Source organism: Lepidochelys kempii, chromosome 28 (assembly GCF_965140285.1).
Source record: "Lepidochelys kempii isolate rLepKem1 chromosome 28, rLepKem1.hap1, whole genome shotgun sequence".
Taxonomy (NCBI): Eukaryota; Metazoa; Chordata; order Testudines; family Cheloniidae; genus Lepidochelys; species Lepidochelys kempii.
In genome coordinates this window covers 2475535-2496691 of record NC_136407.1, presented here as the reverse complement: position 1 = coordinate 2496691, position 21157 = coordinate 2475535, and the positions used below count along the sequence as shown (strand labels likewise).

General features: G+C 53.7%; 1 protein-coding gene across 7 annotated transcripts in view; it reads right to left on the bottom strand.

The window, feature by feature from the left end:
* The window catches only part of CHD3 (chromodomain helicase DNA binding protein 3), a 66969-nt gene extending 46185 nt beyond the window's left edge, over window positions 1-20784 (bottom strand). For 4 of the 7 annotated variants that reach the window (XM_073326778.2, XM_073326782.2, XM_073326785.2 and 1 more), the window contains exons 1-3: window positions 20249-20783; window positions 1021-1139; window positions 71-244 (exon numbers count right to left, since the gene is read on the bottom strand). In XM_073326778.2, coding sequence (XP_073182879.2) covers window positions 71-244; window positions 1021-1139; window positions 20249-20447 — 492 coding nt within the window. In that variant the 5' untranslated portion in view covers window positions 20448-20783. Of the gene's footprint in view, window positions 1-70; window positions 245-1020; window positions 1140-20248 lie in introns of all 7 variants that reach the window. The other 3 variants (XM_073326780.2, XM_073326784.2, XM_073326783.2) reach the window with 2 other exon arrangements.
* Between the last annotated feature and the right edge of the window lie 373 nt (window positions 20785-21157).

Genomic DNA, 21157 nt, shown 5'->3' with positions numbered 1-21157 from the left:
TTTCACCCCAGAGAGCTCGGCCAGCAGCACACAGCAGCGGGTGGCGGATCGCCGTTCCCAGGCTCTGTACCTTTACTTTCTGGCCTGCGTCACCATCCACCTTTTTCCGGCGTTTGGTCTTCTTCTCCTTCTTCTCCCGGTGCTTCCGCCGCTTCTTCTTGGCCACCCCTCCGTAGTCGCTGCTCCCGCTCTCCGACTTCTCCCGGAACTCCTCCCGGTCCGACTCAAACTCATCCTCGCTCACCTGAGGGGCGAGAGGGGCAAAGTCAAAGGGGAGCTAATCGGGGAGGGAACAACCTGTCAGCACAATGTCTCCCAGCGGGGACAGGGCAGTTGTTAATCCCGGTCAAACGGGCTGGGACGATTTGAGGGGAGGAGGTTTGTCTGGCGGATCCAGTCGAACCGGCTGGACGATTTGCGGGTGGGGGATTTGTCTGGCGGCTCCGGATCGAACCAGCTGGGATGATTTGGGGGGAATCTCTCAGGTGCCCTGGCTCTTATGCATTTCATCAGCAAATCTCAAAGCGTTTCACAAATGAGGTCAGCATCATTTTGCAGATGGAGAAACTGAGGCCCCGTGGGGTTGGTGGGAAGGAGAAGGGAGTGATTTGCTCCAGGTTACCCAGTGTCAGAGCTGGGAATAGGACCCAGGAGTCCTGCGCCATGCTCCAGCGCTCTGTATATTGACATTTTATTTTGGGGGGGGGTGCCAGCAGCCCCCAATAAAGAGGCCAAACAGACTCTGGCTGCAGGGTTTGAGCCTTCCCGGGCTAAGGAGACAGGCCAGGCCAATAAACCCAGCACGGTGGCAGGATCAGCCCCCGATGCCCACCGAGTTCAAAAAGGGATGTTTCCCCGCATAGATTCCCCTCCCCGTCCAAGATCAACCCACCCCACCATCGCACCCTCCCTCCCCCAGTTGCGGATCCTTCCCGTCTGAGATCACACCCCTGCCAGCCTCCGCGGCCAGCTGCCCCGCACCTGACGAGTCGGCAGCCCGGCAAACGGGTGGCAGCTTACTAATTTTTTGCGCTTCCGGGGCTTCCCTGGCTTGTTCTCCTTCTGTTTGCGGGGACCCCTTTTCTTCTTCTTGACGCCCAGGGCGCTCTCCAGGTTCCTGAGATCCCCATCTGCTTCGTCTACAGAAAGAAAAAATAAATAAGTCAAACAGGCCCCGGGATTCTGTGCATCCGGCTCACGCGCCGAAGCAAGCTTTCTTTCCCCCAGCTCCCTCTTCGCCCACCCCTACAATCTGTCCAGCGCGGCTCTGCCAAGGATCCTCGCCTCTGAGCAGCCGGGGCCACGCGCTAATAAGCCGAGAGACCCTGCCTACAGCCGTGCCGTCCCACGGGCCTGGAGCTGCCATCTGTTCTCCATGCCTGCTACGGTTGCCGGGCACGTATTACAGGCCCCCCAGGAACTGGGCTAAGAGCCCAGCTTGTTGCGCTTTGCAGCCGCTCGAAGCCGTCTCATTGAGGACACACAGGGACCTCCGAGGTGAACGGCAGGCCAAAGAGACGCAGGTGAACTGTCTGAACCGAGGGAATCTCTCGGCCGGCGTCAACAGTAGCTCCCCATTAATTCTCTCCCCCACAATCATAGAATCATAGAATCATAGAATATCAGGGTTGGAAGGGACCCCAGAAGGTCATCTAGTCCAACCCCCTGCTCAAAGCAGGACCAATTCCCAGTTAAATCATCCCAGCCAGGGCTTTGTCAAGCCTGACCTTAAAAACCTCTAAGGAAGGAGATTCTACCACCTCCCTAGGTAACGCATTCCAGTGTTTCACCACCCTCTTAGTGAAAAAGTTTTTCCTAATATCCAATCTAAACCTCCCCCACTGCAACTTGAGACCATTACTCCTCGTTCTGTCATCTGCTACCACTGAGAACAGTCTAGAGCCATCCTCTTTGGAACCCCCTTTCAGGTAGTTGAAAGCAGCTATCAAATCCCCCCTCATTCTTCTCTTCTGCAGGCTAAACAATCCCAGCTCCCTCAGCCTCTCCTCATAACTCATGTGTTCCAGTCCCCTAATCATTTTTGTTGCCCTTCGCTGGACTCTCTCCAATTTATCCACATCCTTCTTGAAGTGTGGGGCCCAAAACTGGACACAGTACTCCAGATGAGGCCTCACCAATGTCGAATAGAGGGGAACGATCACGTCCCTCGATCTGCTCGCTATGCCCCTACTTATACATCCCAAAATGCCATTGGCCTTCTTGGCAACAAGGGCACACTGCTGACTCATATCCAGCTTCTCGTCCACTGTCACCCCTAGGTCCTTTTCCGCAGAACTGCTGCCTAGCCATTCGGTCCCTAGTCTGTAGCTGTGCATTGGGTTCTTCCGTCCTAAGTGCAGGACCCTGCACTTATCCTTATTGAACCTCATCAGATTCCTTTTGGCCCAATCTTCCAATTGGTCTAGGTCCTTCTGTATCCTATCCCTCCCCTCCAGCGTATCTACCACTCCTCCCAGTTTAGTATCATCTGCAAATTTGCTGAGAGTGCAATCCACACCATCCTCCAGATCATTTATGAAGATATTGAATAAAACCGGCCCCAGGACCGACCCTTGGGGCACTCCACTTGATACCGGCTGCCAACTAGACATGGAGCCATTGATCACTACCCGTTGAGCCCGACAATCTAGCCAGCTTTCTACCCACCTTATAGTGCATTCATCCAGCCCATACTTCCTTAACTTGGTGACAAGAATACTATGGGAGACCGTGTCAAAAGCTTTGCTAAAGTCAAGAAACAATACATCCACTGCTTTCCCTTCATCCACAGAACCAGTAATCTCATCATAAAAGGTGATTAGATTAGTCAGGCATGACCTTCCCTTGGTGAATCCATGCTGGCTGTTCCTGATCACTTTCCTCTCATGCAAGTGCTTCAGGATTGATTCTTTGAGGACCTGCTCCATGATTTTTCCAGGAACTGAGGTGAGGCTGACTGGCCTGTAGTTCCCAGGATCTTCCTTCTTCCCTTTTTTAAAGATTGGCACTACATTAGCCTTTTTCCAGTCATCCGGGACTTCCCCGGTTCGCCACGAGTTTTCAAAGATAATGGCCAGTGGCTCTGCAATCACAGCCGCCAATTCCTTCAGCACTCTCGGATGCAACTCGTCCGGCCCCATGGACTTGTGCATGTCCAGCTTTTCTAAATAGTCCCTAACCGCCTCTATCTCCACAGAGGGCTGGCCATCTCTTCCGCATTTTGTGATGCCCAGCGCAGCAGTCTGAGAGCTGACCTTGTTAGTGAAAACAGAGGCAAAAAAAGCATTGAGTACATTAGCTTTTTCCACATCCTCTGTCACTAGGTTGCCTCCCTCATTCAGTAAGGGGCCCACACATTCCTTGGCTTTCTTCTTGTTGCCAACATACCTGAAGAAACCCTTCTTGTTACTCTTGACATCTCTGGCTAGCTGCAGCTCCAGGTGCGATTTGGCCCTCCTGATATCATTCCTACATGCCCGAGCAATATTTTTATACTCTTCCCTGGTCATATGTCCAACCTTCCACTTCTTGTAAGCTTCTTTTTTATGTTTAAGATCCGCTAGGATTTCACCATTAAGCCAAGTTGGTCGCCTGCCATATTTACTATTCTTTCGACTCATCGGGATGGTTTGTCCCTGTAACCTCAACAGGGATTCCTTGAAATACAGCCAGCTCTCCTGGACTCCTTTCCCCTTCAAGTTAGTCCCCCAGGGGATCCTGGCCATCCGTTCCCTGAGGGAGTCGAAGTCTGCTTTCCTGAAGTCCAGGGTCCGTATCCTGCTGCTTACCTTTGTTCCCTGCGTCAGGATCCTGAACTCAACCAACTCATGGTCACTGCCTCCCAGATTCCCATCCACTTTTGCTTCCCCCACTAATTCTACCCGGTTTGTGAGCAGCAGGTCAAGAAAAGCGCCCCCCCTAGTTGGCTCCTCTAGCACTTGCGCCAGGAAATTGTCCCCTACGCTTTCCAAAAACTTCCTGGATTGTCTATGCACCGCTGTATTGCTCTCCCAGCAGATATCAGGAAAATTAAAGTCACCCATGAGAATCAGGGCATGCGATCTAGTAGCTTCCGTGAGCTGCCGGAAGAAAGCCTCATCCACCTCATCCCCCTGGTCCGGTGGTCTATAGCAGACTCCCACCACTACATCACTCTTGTTGCACACACTTCTAAACTTAATCCAGAGACACTCAGGTTTTTCTGCAGTTTCGTACCGGAGCTCTGAGCAGTCATACTGCTCCCTTACATACAGTGCTACTCCCCCACCTTTTCTGCCCTGCCTGTCCTTCCTGAACAGTTTATAACCATCCATGACAGTACTCCAGTCATACGAGTTATCCCACCAAGTCTCTGTTATTCCGATCACGTCATAGTTCCTTGACATCACCAGGACCTCCAGTTCTCCCTGCTTGTTTCCAAGGCTTTGTGCATTTGTATATAAGCACTTGAGATAACCTGTTGATCGCCCCTCATTGCCAGTATGAGGCAGGAGCCCTCCCCTCACAGACATTGCTGCCTGTGCTTCCTCCCGGTATCCCGCTTTCCCACTTACCTCAGGGCTTTGGTCTCCTTCCCCCAGTGAACCTAGTTTAAAGCCCTCCTCACTAGGTTAGCCAGCCTGCTGGCAAAGATGCTCTTCCCTCTCTTCGTAAGATGGAGCCCGTCTCTACCCAGCACTCCTCCTTCATGGAACACCATCCCATGGTCAAAGAAACCAAAGCCTTCTCTCCGACACCATCTGCGTAGCCATTCGTTGACTTCCACGATTCGACGGTCCCTACCTAGGCCTTTTCCTTCCACGGGGAGGATGGACGAGAACACCACTTGCGCCTCCAACTCCTTTATTCTTTATTATTTATTTAATCCTGAAGTCATAAGGCTGCCAGACTGGGTCAGGCCTCGCTACAACTAATCGAGTATCCCGTCTCCAACAGCGGCCTGAGCTATCACTCTGGGGGAGTGTACAGAACTGGGCAATTATCCAGTGATCCACGGCGGTCTACCGCTCCCGGCTCCTGGTAGCCCGCAGTTTAGGGTCACCACGAGTGTGGGGTTGCATCCTGGACCATCTTGGCTAAGAGCCACCAATGAACCGATCCTCCGTGAACTTTTTTGAAAGGCAGTTATATTTTTGGTCTTTGCCACATCCCCTGGCAATGAGTTCCACAGATTAGTTGTGCCAAAAAATTACTTCCTCTTCTTCGTACTAAACCGGCTGCCTCTGCGTTTCGGCAGGTGAGCCCTGGATTTTGTACAGTGTGAAAGGGTAAAACAACACTTCTCTGAGTGCAGGGGAAATTGACTGGCCCGGGCTAGAAAAGCCAGATTAGATGATCTAACGGCTCGTTCTGGCCTTCAACGAAACAACGGGCCCAATTCCATTTCTTTCCTACATCGGCTTTACGTAGACGCAGCCCCGCTGCTAGTGAGCCAGACCTGGCTGGAGAGCAGCGGCTCCAAACCATCAGCTGGCCTTTCATTATGCAAACATGCCAAATCCTCTCATCTGGCGTTTTGAGGGAATGTTACTCTTGTGAGTTTTTTTGCAATAATATGAAAGCATCAGCAGGCCCCAGCTAAGACCAAGGCCCACACTGTGCCAGGCGCTGCACAAACACCTAGTCAGAGACAAATCCCCTTCCCAAAGAGCTTACAATCGAAATCAGCAGAGAAGGGGAAACTGAGACACCAGGCATGGGAACGACTGGCCCACAGACGCACAGTCCACTGCCCTGTCCAGTTAGAGTTCAAGGCCAAAAGGGCCGATCAGATGCACCAGCCAGGCAGCTAGAAAGCAGATTTTTTGCACGATATCAAAGCACCAGCCCACGGTCCCATCTCCAGCTCCGGCCAACCTCTAATGCTTCCGGGAAAAGTGGCTCCCACCCCCAGATACCAATTGCGCATCAGGGTGAAAATTCCTTCCTACCCCTGCAGGCAACTTGGCCGGAGCCCTGAAGCATGAGATTGGCTCGGAGTCGTTATCCTAATTGCACCAAATTACTGGGCTCCTTGCAAATTTTGGCATTCCCAGCCCACATTGCTGAGAATGACTGACGTCAGGAGCGAAGAACCGGGAAACGTTCTCTTTTCGTAACGCCATTTGCACCGCAGGAAGGATCCCTGCAGGCAGAATAGCTTTTGGCATTTCACCCTGGCCCAACGGTTTCCTTCAAGTATGGTGTAGGTTACAGAGAATTCAGCGTCAACCTGGAAAGATTCCTAGGAATGGAGTCACACGTTATCTATTAAGGATTATTTACATAGGGAAATTGAGTGGTATGCTCCACCAAACCTCCTTGTCAGGAATCGCTACTCGATTCTCACCCTCCCTTCCTCCAAATTAAGTTTCAAGCCTTGACAAGCCTTTACATGCTTCTCCAAAACGAGGCCTCACCAGGTCGGATTGCATCTTCATCCTCCTCACAGCTGGCAGTGGATTTCCAGCAGCAGAGATACACACGTGCAGTCCGCCCCAACCTCCCCCTGGCTAAATGCTACATTTACTCCGAAGACCCTGTTATTTCACCAAAGGGCAGACAGCTGCGTTCTGGTATTTATTCATTCCCTAGGATCGTGCTACTGACCCGTCCAGCTGTGGAAAGCCACCATTATTAGGGCTTTTAGGGTGAAACGGATATTTACCCATTACTCTTCTCTTGCAAAATAATAAACACACAGCAGCAGATATGAGTTTGGGCCTTGCGTAAGGGGAAATTATGGTTTGTAGGCAGACCTGGCTGGTCATTTCACACCTCCAGCCACAGGTCCATTCCCGGCCCCAGACCCACCCACAGCTGTGGCCCCAGCCTCGGCCCCCTTACCCCGTCCATGCCCACCCCCAAGCCACGGCCCCACTCCTGGCCCCGGCTCCCAGGCGGGAGCGCAGACAGGGTCGGGTGTGAAAAGTTTGGGGACCACTGATTTAAGGACCATAACGTTGCGCTTCAAAAAGTTCACCTTTATAACCGCTAACACACAAATTGTCAACATCACACGTTAAAATTTACAAACGAACTACCCTCAGATCCAACTCGAATGAGTTCTCAAGTAGCGTTTTTCTTACTTTGCCTATTTGTAAATTTCAGCGATTACCTATGGACATCTTTTTGGTGCACCTACGGTGAAATCGACATTTACCAGCTTTCACCGATAAAAATCAAATCCTTCCACACGGACTCACGGGGCAGGTTTTCCAAACCGCTGATCTTTTTCCACGTCAACAGATGCACAGGAACAGACAGAATCAGGGCTTTAGGATTTGGGGAAATTAATCCAGATTAACGAAAGCTATGCTTTTGAACCACATTACACCCCTGAGTGGAGACTGTTCGTTCAGAATAAGAGAGGCCTTCGTTCAGTGTAATTGAATTCTCTTCCTAAGCAGAGTTACTGTTCTGGACTAAAATGACTTTGATTTCAGAATAGTATTCATGTGGGGAACTATTCCAGTCGATTTCCTGGTGCAGTTAAACCCTTAGCCCCCTAAATTGGGCTTGCACCCTGTACTTGTTCCAGCCCTGCTGAAACTCGCCCTAAATTCAATGGAAATAGGTTCAGGATGGACAAAAGATTGGTAGCAACACGCACAAAGCTGATGTGTAGTTCGATTCAGAGTTCTGAGGCAGCCCTGCTCCTGTGGCCCCAGCAGGAAGGCAGCGAGGGAGCCTGGTCAGGGCACAACGGGGTGCCCCCCACCCCACCCCCAAAACGCAGGGAGGGAAGATCAGATGCAAAGGCGCTTGTTGGATTTCCAGTCTGCCCGTCTCTCTGAGGTGATCAGGGTGGAGGACTGAAATCACAACCCAGATTTGGGCTCAGGAAGGAATTCATTCCCCCCCGCCGCCAACCAGGTCAGATCAGCAGGGACCTTTGCCAGGGGTTCGCCTGGCTCTTCAGTGGGTGCAGACTGCTTGCCGGGATCACCTGGCCACAAATCTCACTTAGTAGCACAAGAGTCTCAGACATTGGGGGCACCTCGGTCTCTTCTGTTCTCTGCCAGTTTAGTCTCCTGAATGTAGAATCGTAGGACTGGAAGGGACCTGGAGAGGTCCTCTAGTCTGGTCCCCTGCCCTCATGGCAGGACTAAGTATTATCTAGACCACCCCTGACAGGTGTTCGTCTAACCTGCTCTTCAAAATCTCCAATGATGGAGATTCCACAACCTCCCTGGGCAATTTATTCCACCGCTTAACCACCCTGACAGGTAGGAAGCTTTTCCTAATGTCCAACTTAAACCCCCCTGGCTGCAATTTAAGCCCACTGCTTCTTGTCCTATCCTCAGAGGTTAAGAAGAACAATTTTTCTCCCTCCTCCTTGTAACAACCTTTTATGTACTTGAAAACTGTGATCACGTCCCCTCTCAGTCTTCTCTTCTCCAGACTAAACAAACCCAATTTTTTAAACCTTCCCTCAGAGCTTATGTTTTCTAGACCTTTCATCATTTTTGTTGCTCTTCTCTGGACTCTCTCCAATTTGTCCACCTCTTTCCTGAAATGCGGCACCCGGAGCCGGACACACTATTCCAGCTGAGGCCGTATGAGCGCGGAGCAGAGCGGAAGAATTACTTCTTGTGTCTGGCTTACGACGCTCCTGCTAACGCACCATCAAGATGCTTTGGTGTAACTAAAGTAATCAGGCTCCCTATAGGCGTAACCCGGTGATATCACAGGAGGTCAGATTTCAGAGTAACAGCCGTGTTAGTCTGTGTTCGCAAAAAGAAAAGGAGTACTTGTGGCACCTTAGAGACTAACCAATTTATTTGAGCATAAGCTTTCGTGAGCTACAGCTCACTTCATCGGATGATCCTTCAGACTTAAACTCTAAGAAACCTCCACACTCTTCGAGGCAGCCAGCAGAGTTACCCGCTGCAAATCGAAGGCAGAAGTTTGAATAACCCCCAAAAAACCCAGCATCGTGGCAGGCCAGGCCCTTAGGAGCAAGCAGCTGGACACCGAATTGCCAGTGGTTGAGGTGGTGTTGTCTTTTAATCCTGTTACTTGAACTTAGAAACAGTCGAGACTGCGTTGGATTTCCGAGACACTTACGGTGTGTCCATGCGGCAGCTGGGAGGGTAGACATAGGCACACACACTCACTAAAATAGCAGCGTTTGAGACAGGAAGTGAACCGTTCCCATCACCAACTAACAGTAATACCACTCCCCCTCCTTGAGTTTGGTGCCTCCGTCCCCCGAGTCCTACCCAGCTTGTGAGATCCAATGGGATCAGAACCCAAGATGGGTCACGACCTGAGAGGCCAGCAGCCGCAAACCCATGAGTCAATCACCTCACAGCAGCTATCGAATGTCAAATGACCGGGATCCTGGCAAGGCCGACGGCGGTTTGAAACAAGCGAGGCTCTGAGTTATGTACCGAAGAGCAGAGGAAAAGAGATTCTGGCTCCCTCGCCTGTGGCCCAGGGTAGTATGAATGACTGAAGCCAGACCTCAGGGAAAGGGGATTTTTTTTTTTAATCCACTGGACGCTGCCAAGCCGAAGCCTTCAAAACCCATGAGTCCGGCCGCAAAGAAAATTATGAGGTCGGCTTTAAAAAAAACAACAAAACCCTGAGATTTAAAAAATAAATAATAAATCCCGGATTCCCACCCCCACCCCCCGCCCTTCTCCTCCTGGCTTTATGTTTCCAAGCTTTCCCCCACAACCCAGAGAGGAAGCAGCTTGCTATTTTCAAACAGCCAAAGCTGAAAGTCTCATGACTCCGGGAGCTGAGGATTTAAGGAAATCAACAAATGGCACAAGAGCTTTGCAGCGCCGTCCTCAGCATACCGGCAAAAACGGACAGAGCTTGTGGGCTGCAGCATGGGGATTCTGAAGCACGCCCCCCGTTCCAATTCCCTCCTTGCTCAGCCCGGCGGCAATCAACCTCTGCGCCCTTTTTGGACCGCAGTTTAAACATCTGCTCTCCTCCGCAGAAGCTTGGATTAGCTCCGGAAGGCCAGACATAACGGGGCCTGGCTAACGACACGAGACAGCCCGCTCAACAAGCAATTAGAAAGCCGTTTTCACGCCTCGCCCCTCTCCTTTCCCCGCCGTGAGCAATTTCTCCACCTGCTTGACTGGAGAGCGCAGGGGAACGTTCCCCAAGTGTGACTAACGCAGAACAGCATCCTCAAACCAGCAAGACCAGAATCCCAGCCGCTGCCACCGTGCAGCCAAATTCCTCACACCCAGGGTGACAGGGTTTTGATCCCTTTTTTTTTTTTTAATTTGGTGTCAAGGCAATTGCCAGACTGGCAGCCCCGGAGACGGAAGATAATTAGCAGACAGAAACAGGCACAATCCAGCCAGGCCTCAATGCTGGGACGGCCAGCGACGGGTCCCCGGCGTCAATTTTGAAGGCCAGAAGGGGCATTACAACCACTTTGTCTGACACGGGTGCTCGGGCGGGACTTCTGAGAACCCTGCACTCGTTTCACACAACGGGCCGCCATACGGCCGTCATAAAGGAATGACTTTCATTCCCTAGCTGAGCTGTCCCCCGCAGGCGGCGTCACTGGGGGGCATGGATCAGCGTTCACGTTGCGCGCTCCCTGGGCTGAGGAAGCAAATGATCCAACCACCGGACCAAATTCAGTGATGAATCTGGTCACCTACCACCTGCAGCACGCTGTGCATATGCTAAAAGGGAACGTCGCTTGCACTTGGGGCAAATCCCCTCTCTCAGACCAATGGGTGCAGGCTCTCTGCAAATTCAGGAAGCATCGCTGCATCACATTGTCACATTGTCAAGGTTTGTCTCCCGCACATTGTCAAGGTTTGTCTCCCTCCCGCCGCTAGCGTTGGTCTTTTTAAAATAAAAACGGAGACACTTGAGAACAACTGAGAGGTGGATACCCCACCTTTTGGGAACCCTTCCCTACCCTAACGGCACCTGGGCTGGATTCAAACTGTTCCATAGCGCCCCAACTCCCCTCCTTACACCTCGATCAGGGAGCACTTCCTGCCGTGAGCCATGGGCACTCGGCACTTTACAGGATAGACCCCTAAAAGTTAGGTTTAAGCAGAGGACGGAGGGAAAAGGGTCTTGCGGGTAAAGCTTTTGACTACGACTCAGAAGATCTGGGTTTAATTCCCATCACAGACTTCTGATACGACCAAGTCACCGAGACCCAGATTTTTACAGGTATTTGGAATGAATGGGATTTAGGCACCTAAAAACCTTTAAACATCTGGCCTTCGATCCCTGGGGCCCTCAGTTCTGGGGATAACGACATGTCCCTTCCCCTCAGGGCCCCCTGGACAGACAGGATCAGACTCCAGAGTTTGCCCAAGAAACCCATGCACGTCTGTCTCCTGGCTCAGGAGTTCCATCCCCCGGACACAGAGCCTTTCTCCTCTAGCTCATCCATCCCAATCAAGCCCGCGTCGTTATCCGACGTCTGTTCGGTGACCCTACACGTGTGACAAGCTGGCGGGTTCTTAGCCTGGCTTCCCGTGGGGCAGGTGGCCACATAAATCACAGCTGGCACTAACTGGCTGTCTTTTGACAGAGGTCGAGAACTAAACGGGGTCACGGCTGCCCTCTCAAGCCCCCGGAGAGGGTCCCTGTAGGTCACAGATTAAGCACACTGATCACACTGTCCTCTCCAGGATCCCAAACTAATATCCTTTACCAGTGCTAAATTCACACTGCCACGTCTTTGCCCGCAGGCCCCAATCTAACAAAGCATACAAGTGGGTCCCACTTGCTGGATGATCGGGGCCTTGGGTACAACAGAGCAACAGAGCGGTGAGCCTGGATTTACAAAAGAAGATAATGGATTTCCCTGGTTTGCAGGGGAGGGAGGGAGGGGAAAAAACAACCTCAGGGAAGACAAGACAAATGCACTGGTTTATGCAGGAGCCTGCAACCACCTACCCGGGGTGGATTCCTCATCTAATAATCCTTTGGCAACTTCACACCGCATGCTGGCTGCGGGAGAGACATTGGCCAAACCCCTGCGCCAGGTGCAGGGCAAACATGAACTCAGCCGCACAGAGAGGAATGACCTGTCGGATGATGCCAGTCACCTCAACAGGGGATGCCTTGCTAGGTTAGAAATGACAACACCGCCTTCTGACACACACACACACACACAGTAGCTGATACCACCAGCTCTTTTGCCTTGCAAATCAAAATGCAAAAAATAAAAAATGGAGACGCAGCCAACGGGGTGGACTTGCCTTTGCACCCTCCCCGCCTAGATTCCTGTCGGAGCCTGCCTCAGCCACCAGCCCCTTCTGTCTAAGCATCTGGCTCCGTCCCAGTTTCTTCTGACAATACAACATTATCTCTTCAGCCCTGTGGGTTTGAATCACCTTGTTCCATCCCTGCGCCGCTGCTCAGTTCCCGGTGGGATGTAATTGACAAAGCCGAGGGGAGTGGGGCAGGCCACAGTGCATCCTTACAGCCCCTCAATCCCGTCAATTTCTAATCCTGCCATCAATCTTTTCTTCCCCCCCCCACCCCTTTCAGATTCCCCCCCCCTCCCTAATCATAATATTGATGCACATGCGCAGCCGAGACGGGTATTTTGGCAGGCAATCAACTAGAATTTTCCACACACGTGACATTTCCACTCCCTACCTTGGAAAAAAAATTATTTCTAATATATATGTTATATATATATATATATAAATACTTGCACGCACATAGATATTATATAACGCAACAAGGGATGGTGGGATGTAGATTTAACTAAAACCAGAAATCAAGAGTTATTTCCCTGTAACCAGCAACAAAAGAAAGACTCAAGAATCTTCATCTCATTCACTACAGATGTCTTTTCCATTCCACTTGCATATTTAAATTTAAACAAAAGACAAGCAAACCAAGAACAGATCCTTTATCTACGAAACGGGACAGGGGGGTGGGAGGAGGCATTTCCACCAGGGCAGGGGAATGGGCCCTTCTTATTTTTAATAGTGGCTTTAAAAATCATTGTCCGCAAGGTAGAAATTCGCCAGTCAGGTTTGGTGGGGAGGGATTACGGGTACAACTTCATTTGGCGACGCACCTCGGGACTCTGCCGAATTAAACACAGGGTATGAGGGAGATTTTCAGCAAGCGCTTGGGTCCCCCGTTAAGCAACTGACTGAAGCAGACAGATTTTCAGAAGTGCGTAATGCCCACCTCTTTCCCCCTTGTTCTCAGGTGGGTTGCTGAGCCCCTTTGCAAATTTAGCCTTTATCTGGTATAAATCCACAGGGACACCAGCTGACAAGGAAATGTCCCTGGTAAATGCAGCTCCAGCAGGGGGGCCGGGAGAGATCAGAGACCCAGTGCAGAAGTAGGAAGGTTATTGAGACCTTCCAGCATTTCAGACGATGAGCTGGATTAGCAGGAGATGGAAAAGCAGTCACCGCTTTAGGACCAATGTGAGGAAAACTCTTGCCAAGGAAACCTGGTGGAGTTCCCAGTGCCCTACTCAGGAGAGGGGACAGCTACTTTGGAAGAGATTTCACGCTGGAAAGCAACCAAGGCCGCCAATCCTCCAGCTGGATCCGTCATCAATCACAGGATCAGGGGCTAAACATATCCCCACGTTTCTCAGATCCCGTAAGAATTTCCATTTGGTTGTTTTACGGGGAAATACTACTTAAAGTGCCCCTTTGGGGGGGGGTAATTATAAAGCACCCTCCTGCAAACTTTAGTGATCTGATTTGCAAAGGTGCTGAGCACCTCCAGCTCCAGCAGACTTCAGTACAAATGGTGAGCCTTTGCACCTCTTCAAACCAGGAACTTGCTTCTTAGACTAGCGTCCGAAGCGGGCACCAGGGTGTTACATCCTGCGGGTACCCAATCCTGTGAAGACTTAATTGGGTGCTTAATTCTGATCCCACAAGGAATCCCGCTTCGATCAGTGACTTTAGCTGTCCACATTGTTATGCGTGTCTTTAACTCTTTCCAGAAGCAGCCCCACAATTCGGATGTTTTCAGGAAAGGGAGAGCTCTGGGAAAAGCAGTCAACCTGTGATCTTCTACCTTCCTGGTCTGGAGGTGTTTAGAAGTTAAAAAATTCTGGCCGAAATTCTGGCTTCATTGAGGACAAAGGGAAAATCCCCACTGATTTCAACAGAGCCAGGATTTTCATCATAAATGCTGAAAAGCCTTGCAGGATCAGGGCCTACTCAATACAAGGCCTAGTTCAAGGAGGCCCTGATCTCTGCTCAGCAGCCTGTACGTGAATACAAATCAATAAAAAGCAAAGCCATATTGTCATTTTATGAACGGTTCTGGATTCTTTCGCTTAAGCGCCTCAGTGTTACAAGTGGAGAATCGGGAGGTGGATTTAAAGATTGAGGGGAAGGAGGGACACCGGTTTCGTGATGAAGCAATGCTGCTTTTAAAACTGAAACACAGATTTCTGACCATTTTGAAAAGCGGGGAAGAGGAGACTCTATTTTAAAACTTGGAGCTTAAACACACACACACACACACACCTTTTCCTTTTAACTGAAAAGTGAGTTTTCTTGATCAAGAGAAAATAAAGTGAATGTTTTTCTCCCTCTCTAGCGTTTTTTTTTCAATCAGTATTCGCAACGGGGAATAATCTTTGCCTTTCTTTAAATTAGCCACACCTTTTATGTCGTAAACCTGCAAATCTTTCCTCCACTTTCTCATATAATAATTATCCCCAGCTCTTACCTATTTTCTTCAGTAGATTTCAAAGCGCTTTCCAAAGCAGGCCAACAGTATCTTTAGCCTCATTTCACAGAGGGCGAAACTGAGGCAAGGGGTGGGGAAGCAGCTCGCTCAAGGTGACCTCGCAAGGCCAGGGGCAGAGGCAGGATTTGAACACAGCTCTCAAGCCATACATCTTCCAGGCATGACTTAACACACAACACAAGGAACTTGACTCACACTCTGAAGCCAATGGGACGACTTCCATGAGCAAAGCTACTCACCCAAGTGTCTCCAGGATCAGAAACCCAATGCTTTGAAACCACTGAACATGGTTTTATATACGTAGCGATCACAAGTTTCCACCAGGCAGGGAATGCTACGAAAGCAGGTCGAGGAAGACAGCAGTCTTTACACTGGCATCAATAACTACCCCCGCCCAAAAACACTCAACATTAAAATTAACGTATTTATTAAATCAACAGAAAGCAAAGTGACTTTGTGGACCTAGAAATCAAATTTGGTGACAGAAAAACATTGGCTTTATTTCCTCTTTTTTTTAAGTCACAAATCCTTTACCTACAAGGCTGAAACTAGTAATTTTTCTCTCTCTACGCACCGATCGTTTCGACCAATCCATGTGCGGAAAGACCCTACTGCTGAGAACAACAGGATTGGGGCAGAGACTGTCCATTTAGACGAAGGCAAAAGACCTGCACGTCTTTCACATGACGCATGGTGAATGACAAGTCTTTGCAAGATCGACTGTAAACTCTTGCGACAGAGACGACATATGTGTTAGCCAGGTACCATAGCCTAAGACAATGGGGCCTTGAACCATGATTAGGGCCTCCATGTGTTAACTGGACTAAAAATAAATTAATAATTACGGCAACGATAAAGGGAGAAGTAAAACCAGTGGCATTTTACGCCCACACTTCCTGATTTCTCTGCTCCTCCGATTCCTCATGTTTCCTTCCCCCCGCCACGCCTGACGTTTTCTTTATAAGGGAGAGCAAATCGAAGCGAATCTGGGGAGAGATATGTCTGGCGGCAGGAAAAGATTCAAAATGTTTTTAAAGGACAAGAGCCTTCGGTTGCATCCCCGTGATTTCATTAACGTTTAATGTTTACTTTTTAAACCAGTACTCCAACACCAAGGGGATGGGCCCCAGGAAGTAGGAAGCAAGTCAGTTACATAGGGGCAATATGGACTGGTCTGAGGGCAACCCGCGAAACACGGCCATTTGACATGAGGCACCGACCCGCTGCTCTCCGAACCTGGCTGACGAGCCTGTCCTGAAAAGCACCCGCCACATTCAGCCTGGCCATGACCTCGCTGACCTCCCTGCCTCACGTCACCCTCCGCTCCCGCCATCGCCAACCCGGCCCTGATCCATCCACGGGCCCCCCAGCCCATTAACCCCGTCCTCCCCTCACCCTCCGCTCCCGCCATCGCCAACCCGCCCCTGACCCATCCACTGCCACCACAGCCCATTAACCCCGTCCTCCCTGCACCCTCCTCTTCCGCCATCGCCAACCCGGCCCTGATCCATCCACAGGCCCCACAGCCCATGAACCCCGTCCTCCCCTCACCCTCCGCTCCCGCCATCGCCAACCCGCCCCTGACCCATCCACTGCCACCACAGCCCATTAACCCCGTCCTCCCTGCACCCTCCTCTTCCGCCATCGCCAACCCGGCCCTGATCCATCCACAGGCCCCACAGCCCATGAACCCCGTCCTCCCCTCACCCTCCGCTCCCGCCATCGCCAACCCGCCCCTGACCCATCCACTGCCACCACAGCCCATTAACCCCGTCCTCCCTGCACCCTCCTCTTCCGCCATCGCCAACCCGGCCCTGATCCATCCACAGGCCCCACAGCCCATGAACCCCGTCCTCCCCTCACCCTCCGCTCCCGCCATCGCCAAACCGCCCCTGACACATCCACTGCCACCACAGCCCATTAACCCCGTCCTCCCCGCACCCTCCTCTTCCACCATCGCCAACCCGGCCCTGATCCATCCACAGGCCCCACAGCCCATGAATCCCGTCCTCCCCTCACCCTCACCCTCCTCTTCCGCCATCGCCAAGCTGGCCCTGATCCATCCACAGGCCCCACAGCCCATGAACCCTGTCCTCCCCTCACCCTCTGCTCCCGCCATCGCCAACCCGGCCCTGATCCATCCACAAGCCCCGCAGCCCATTAACCCCGTCCTCCCCTCACCCTCCGCTCCCGCCATCGCCAACCCGCCCCGACCCATCCACTGCCACCACAGCCCATTAACCCCGTCCTCCCCGCACCTTCCTCTTCCACCATCGCCAACCCGGCCCTGATCCATCCACAAGCCCCACAGCCCATGAACCCCGTCCTCCCCTCACCCTCCGCTCCCGCCATCGCCAACCCGCCCCGACCCATCCACTGCCACCACAGCCCATTAACCCCGTCCTCCCCGCACCTTCCTCTTCCACCATCGCCAACCCGGCCCTGATCCATCCACAAGCCCCGCAGCCCATTAACCCCGTCCTCCCCTCACCCTCTGCTCCCGCCATCGCCAACCCGGCCCTGATCCATCCACAAGCCCCGCAGCCCATTAACCCCGTCCTCCCCTCACCCTCTGCTCCCGCCATCGCCAACCCGGCCCTGATCCATCCACAAGCCCCGCAGCCCATTAACCCCGTCCTCCCCTCACCCTCCGCTCCCGCCATCGCCAACCCGCCCCGACCCATCCACTGCCACCACAGCCCATTAACCCCGTCCTCCCCGCACCTTCCTCTTCCACCATCGCCAACCCGGCCCTGATCCATCCACAAGCCCCACAGCCCATGAACCCCGTCCTCCCCTCACCCTCCGCTCCCGCCATCGCCAACCCGGCCCTGATCCATCCACAAGCCCCGCAGCCCATTAACCCCGTCCTCCCCGCACCCTCCTCTTCCACCATCGCCAACCCGGCCCTGATCCATCCACAAGCCCCGCAGCCCATTAACCCCGTCCTCCCCGCACCCTCTGCTCCCGCCATCGCCAACCCGGCCCTGATCCATCCACAAGCCCCGCAGCCCATTAACCCCGTCCTCCCCTCACCCTCTGCTCCCGCCATCGCCAACCCGGCCCTGATCCATCCACAAGCCCCGCAGCCCATTAATCCCGTCCTCCCCTCACCCTCCGCTCCTGCCATCGCCAACCCGGCCCTGACCCATCCACGGCCCCACAGCCCATTAACCCCGTCCTCCCCTCACCCTCCGCTCCCGCCATCACCAACCCGGCCCTGATCCATCCACTGCCACTGCAGCCCATTAACCCCGTCCTCCCCTCACCCTCCGCTCCTGCCATCGCCAACCCGCCCCTGACCCATCCACTGCCACCACAGCCCATTAACCCCGTCCTCCCCTCACCCTCCACTCCCGCCATCACCAACCCGGCCCTGACCCATCCACAGGCCCCACAGCCCATGAACCCCGTCCTCCCCTCACCCTCCGCTCCCGCCATCGCCAACCCGGCCCTGATCCATCCACAAGCCCCGCAGCCCATTAATCCCGTCCTCCCCTCACCCTCCGCTCCCGCCATCGCCAACCCGGCCCTGATCCATCCACAAGCCCCGCAGCCCATTAACCCCGTCCTCCCCTCACCCTCCGCTCCCGCCATCGCCAACCCGGCCCTGATCCATCCACAAGCCCCGCAGCCCATTAACCCCGTCCTCCCCTCACCCTCTGCTCCCGCCATCGCCAAGCCAGCCCTGATCCATCCATGGGCCCCGCAGCCCATGAACCCCGTCCTCCCCTCACCCTCCGCTCCCGCCATCACCAACCCGGCCCTGATCCATCCACTGCCACTGCAGCCCATTAACCCCGTCCTCCCCTCACCCTCCGCTCCTGCCATCGCCAACCCGGCCCTGACCCATCCACGGCCCCACAGCCCATTAACCCCGTCCTCCCCTCACCCTCCGCTCCCGCCATCACCAACCCGGCCCTGATCCATCCACTGCCACTGCAGCCCATTAACCCCGTCCTCCCCTCACCCTCCGCTCCTGCCATCGCCAACCCGGCCCTGATCCATCCACGGCCCCACAGCCCATTAACCCCGTCCTCCCCTCACCCTCCAGTCCCGCCATCACCAACCCGGCCCTGATCCATCCACTGCCACTGCAGCCCATTAACCCCGTCCTCCCCTCACCCTCCGCTCCTGCCATCGCCAACCCGGCCCTGACCCATCCACGGCCCCACAGCCCATTAACCCCGTCCTCCCCTCACCCTCCGCTCCCGCCATCACCAACCCGGCCCTGACCCATCCACTCCTGTTGAGGGGAATGGGCCTCATTCCTTAAGGCACCCTTTACTCCTGTCACAGGTGACGTAACTCTAGCCTGAGGGGTGGCTACTGACCTCTGCCCCACAAGGGACCACCACACACAGATATAGGTAACCACCGTGGCCCTGTCCCATGGACAGCCGAGCCACTTCCACTCCCAGTTCACCCTCACCCTGCCCAGAGTCCAACGCTCTCCCTGGCACCGGAGCCATGGTGGCCCATCCCACAGGGCACTGAGTCGGGTTGGGTGTTGATCTCCACCTGCTCCCTACACCCTGAGATCCCATCCCCTGGAGACCACCACGAGTCAGAGAGACAAATGACACCTACCGCCCCTAATGCCAGCAGGCCCCACCCCACAGGTTACTGAGCCCCCACGCCACCCGGTGCCAGCTGATCCAAGTGGGCCCCGTTCTGCTCACCCCCACTCCCGCCAACACCCAGCAGGAGCTGTCCTGCCCGCCAGGCACCCAGCACCCCCCCACTCCTGCCAACACCCAGCATCCCCCATCCTGCCCGCCAACACCCAGCAGGCCCCAAGCAATCAGGGCCACCGCGCATTCGGGGGTGGGGGGGGCAATCTTGTTCTCCATTGGAATCCATGGGGGAGCATCGGGCCCCACTGAGGCCACTTTGGGTGGGGGAGGGCCCTCAAAACCAAGTCGAGGGGGACTTGCCTGTACCCCTCCCCCCATCCTGATCCAGCAAAACGCGGGGGGGGGGACTAGAATCTCTGGGGGCAGGTGGGGCTCCCTCAACGTTCCAAAGCGTTTAGGCACCGCGCGAGGCCCGTGGTGGGGGGGGTCAGAAACTCTCGGGGCCCCCCATAACGTTCCAAAGCCGTTGGGACCGCGCGCGGGGGTAGGGCTGAACTCTCGGCCCCTCAGCGTTCCAAAGCCATTGGGCAGCGCGGGCGCACGGGAGGGGGGAGGGGGATCGGAACTCTCGGCCCGTCAACGATCCAAAGAGGGGAGGGGGGGGGGGGACTGGAAACTTTCCCCTCAGGGCAGCGCGCGCCTGCGGGGGGAAGGCGGGGGTGAACTCTCGGCCCCTCAACGTTCCACAGCCGTTGGGCAGCGCGGGGGGGGAACTGCGAACTCTCGGCCCCTCAACGTTCCAAAGCCGTTGGGCAGCGGCGCGCGCGCGACGGGGATAGCTGCCGCGGGGGGGGGAAGCCTCGGAAGTCGGAACTCTCGGCCCCTCAACGTTCCGCAGCCGTTGGTTGTTTACAAACAATGCCCCCCCCCAAAGTTCCAAAGCCGTTGGAGGGGGAGGGGGGCTGTTTTGGCGCCCGGCTCTGGGGAGGGGGGTTGTTTACCTGGAGGAGCCGCAGCTGCTGGTGGAGTTGATGCTGCTGGTGCCCGCGGAGCAGCAGCGGGCGGGAATATGTCGCCTGGGCTGTTGTCCCCTGCTCCTTCTTCCTCCTCCTCTTCCTCCTCTTCTTCTTCATCCCCCTCCACCTCAGACACCACCATCTCCTCCTCCTCTTCCTCGTCCTCCCTCAGAGGGGAAGCCATGGTGGTGCTGGGGGGGGGGGCAGGGACACACACAGAGAGAGAAGGGGGGGAACAACCCCCCTTCACTACACACAAAAATCCTCCCCCCCACTTCAGATCACCTCAGTCACTAAAAAAAAGAAGAGCCTGAAAAAGTCCCATGAATTCAAAAAAAGAGAGGGAAAAAAACCTAACTTTTTCCCCTCCCCCCCTCTAAAAAATATAAAAGGGGGGGAGGAAGCGAGAGGGAGGTTTAAAATATATTTAAATTCTGAGGGGGCAGCTCAGCATAATATTTGCCACAAGAGCAAGGAACAAAAATGGCCGCCCTTAAATTATTTTTAAAACAGACCCCCCCACGAGGGAAAAAAAAGGGAAAAAAATCCCCCCCACCCCTTTCTTTATTGAAAAAAAAAAACACAAAATGGCTGGCTTGATTTTTAAGTCACCCCCCCCCCCACCACACACACACCTCTTCCTTGAGGTTAACAAAAAAACCCAGCCCCCCCCAAAATCAGTCCAAAACAGCCACAACAACAACAAAAAGACCCCCCCTCTTAATTTTTCTCCTTATTGTTGCTTGTTTGAATCTCTCAGCTCATTGCATAGATGAACAATATTTGTATATTCCTGGCACTGGGGGGGAACTGAAAGAGAAAGATTTCTGCATAAAACAAAGATGGCTGCTCTAAATTATTTCTTTTTTCTTATACTTCCCCCCCCCCACCTCC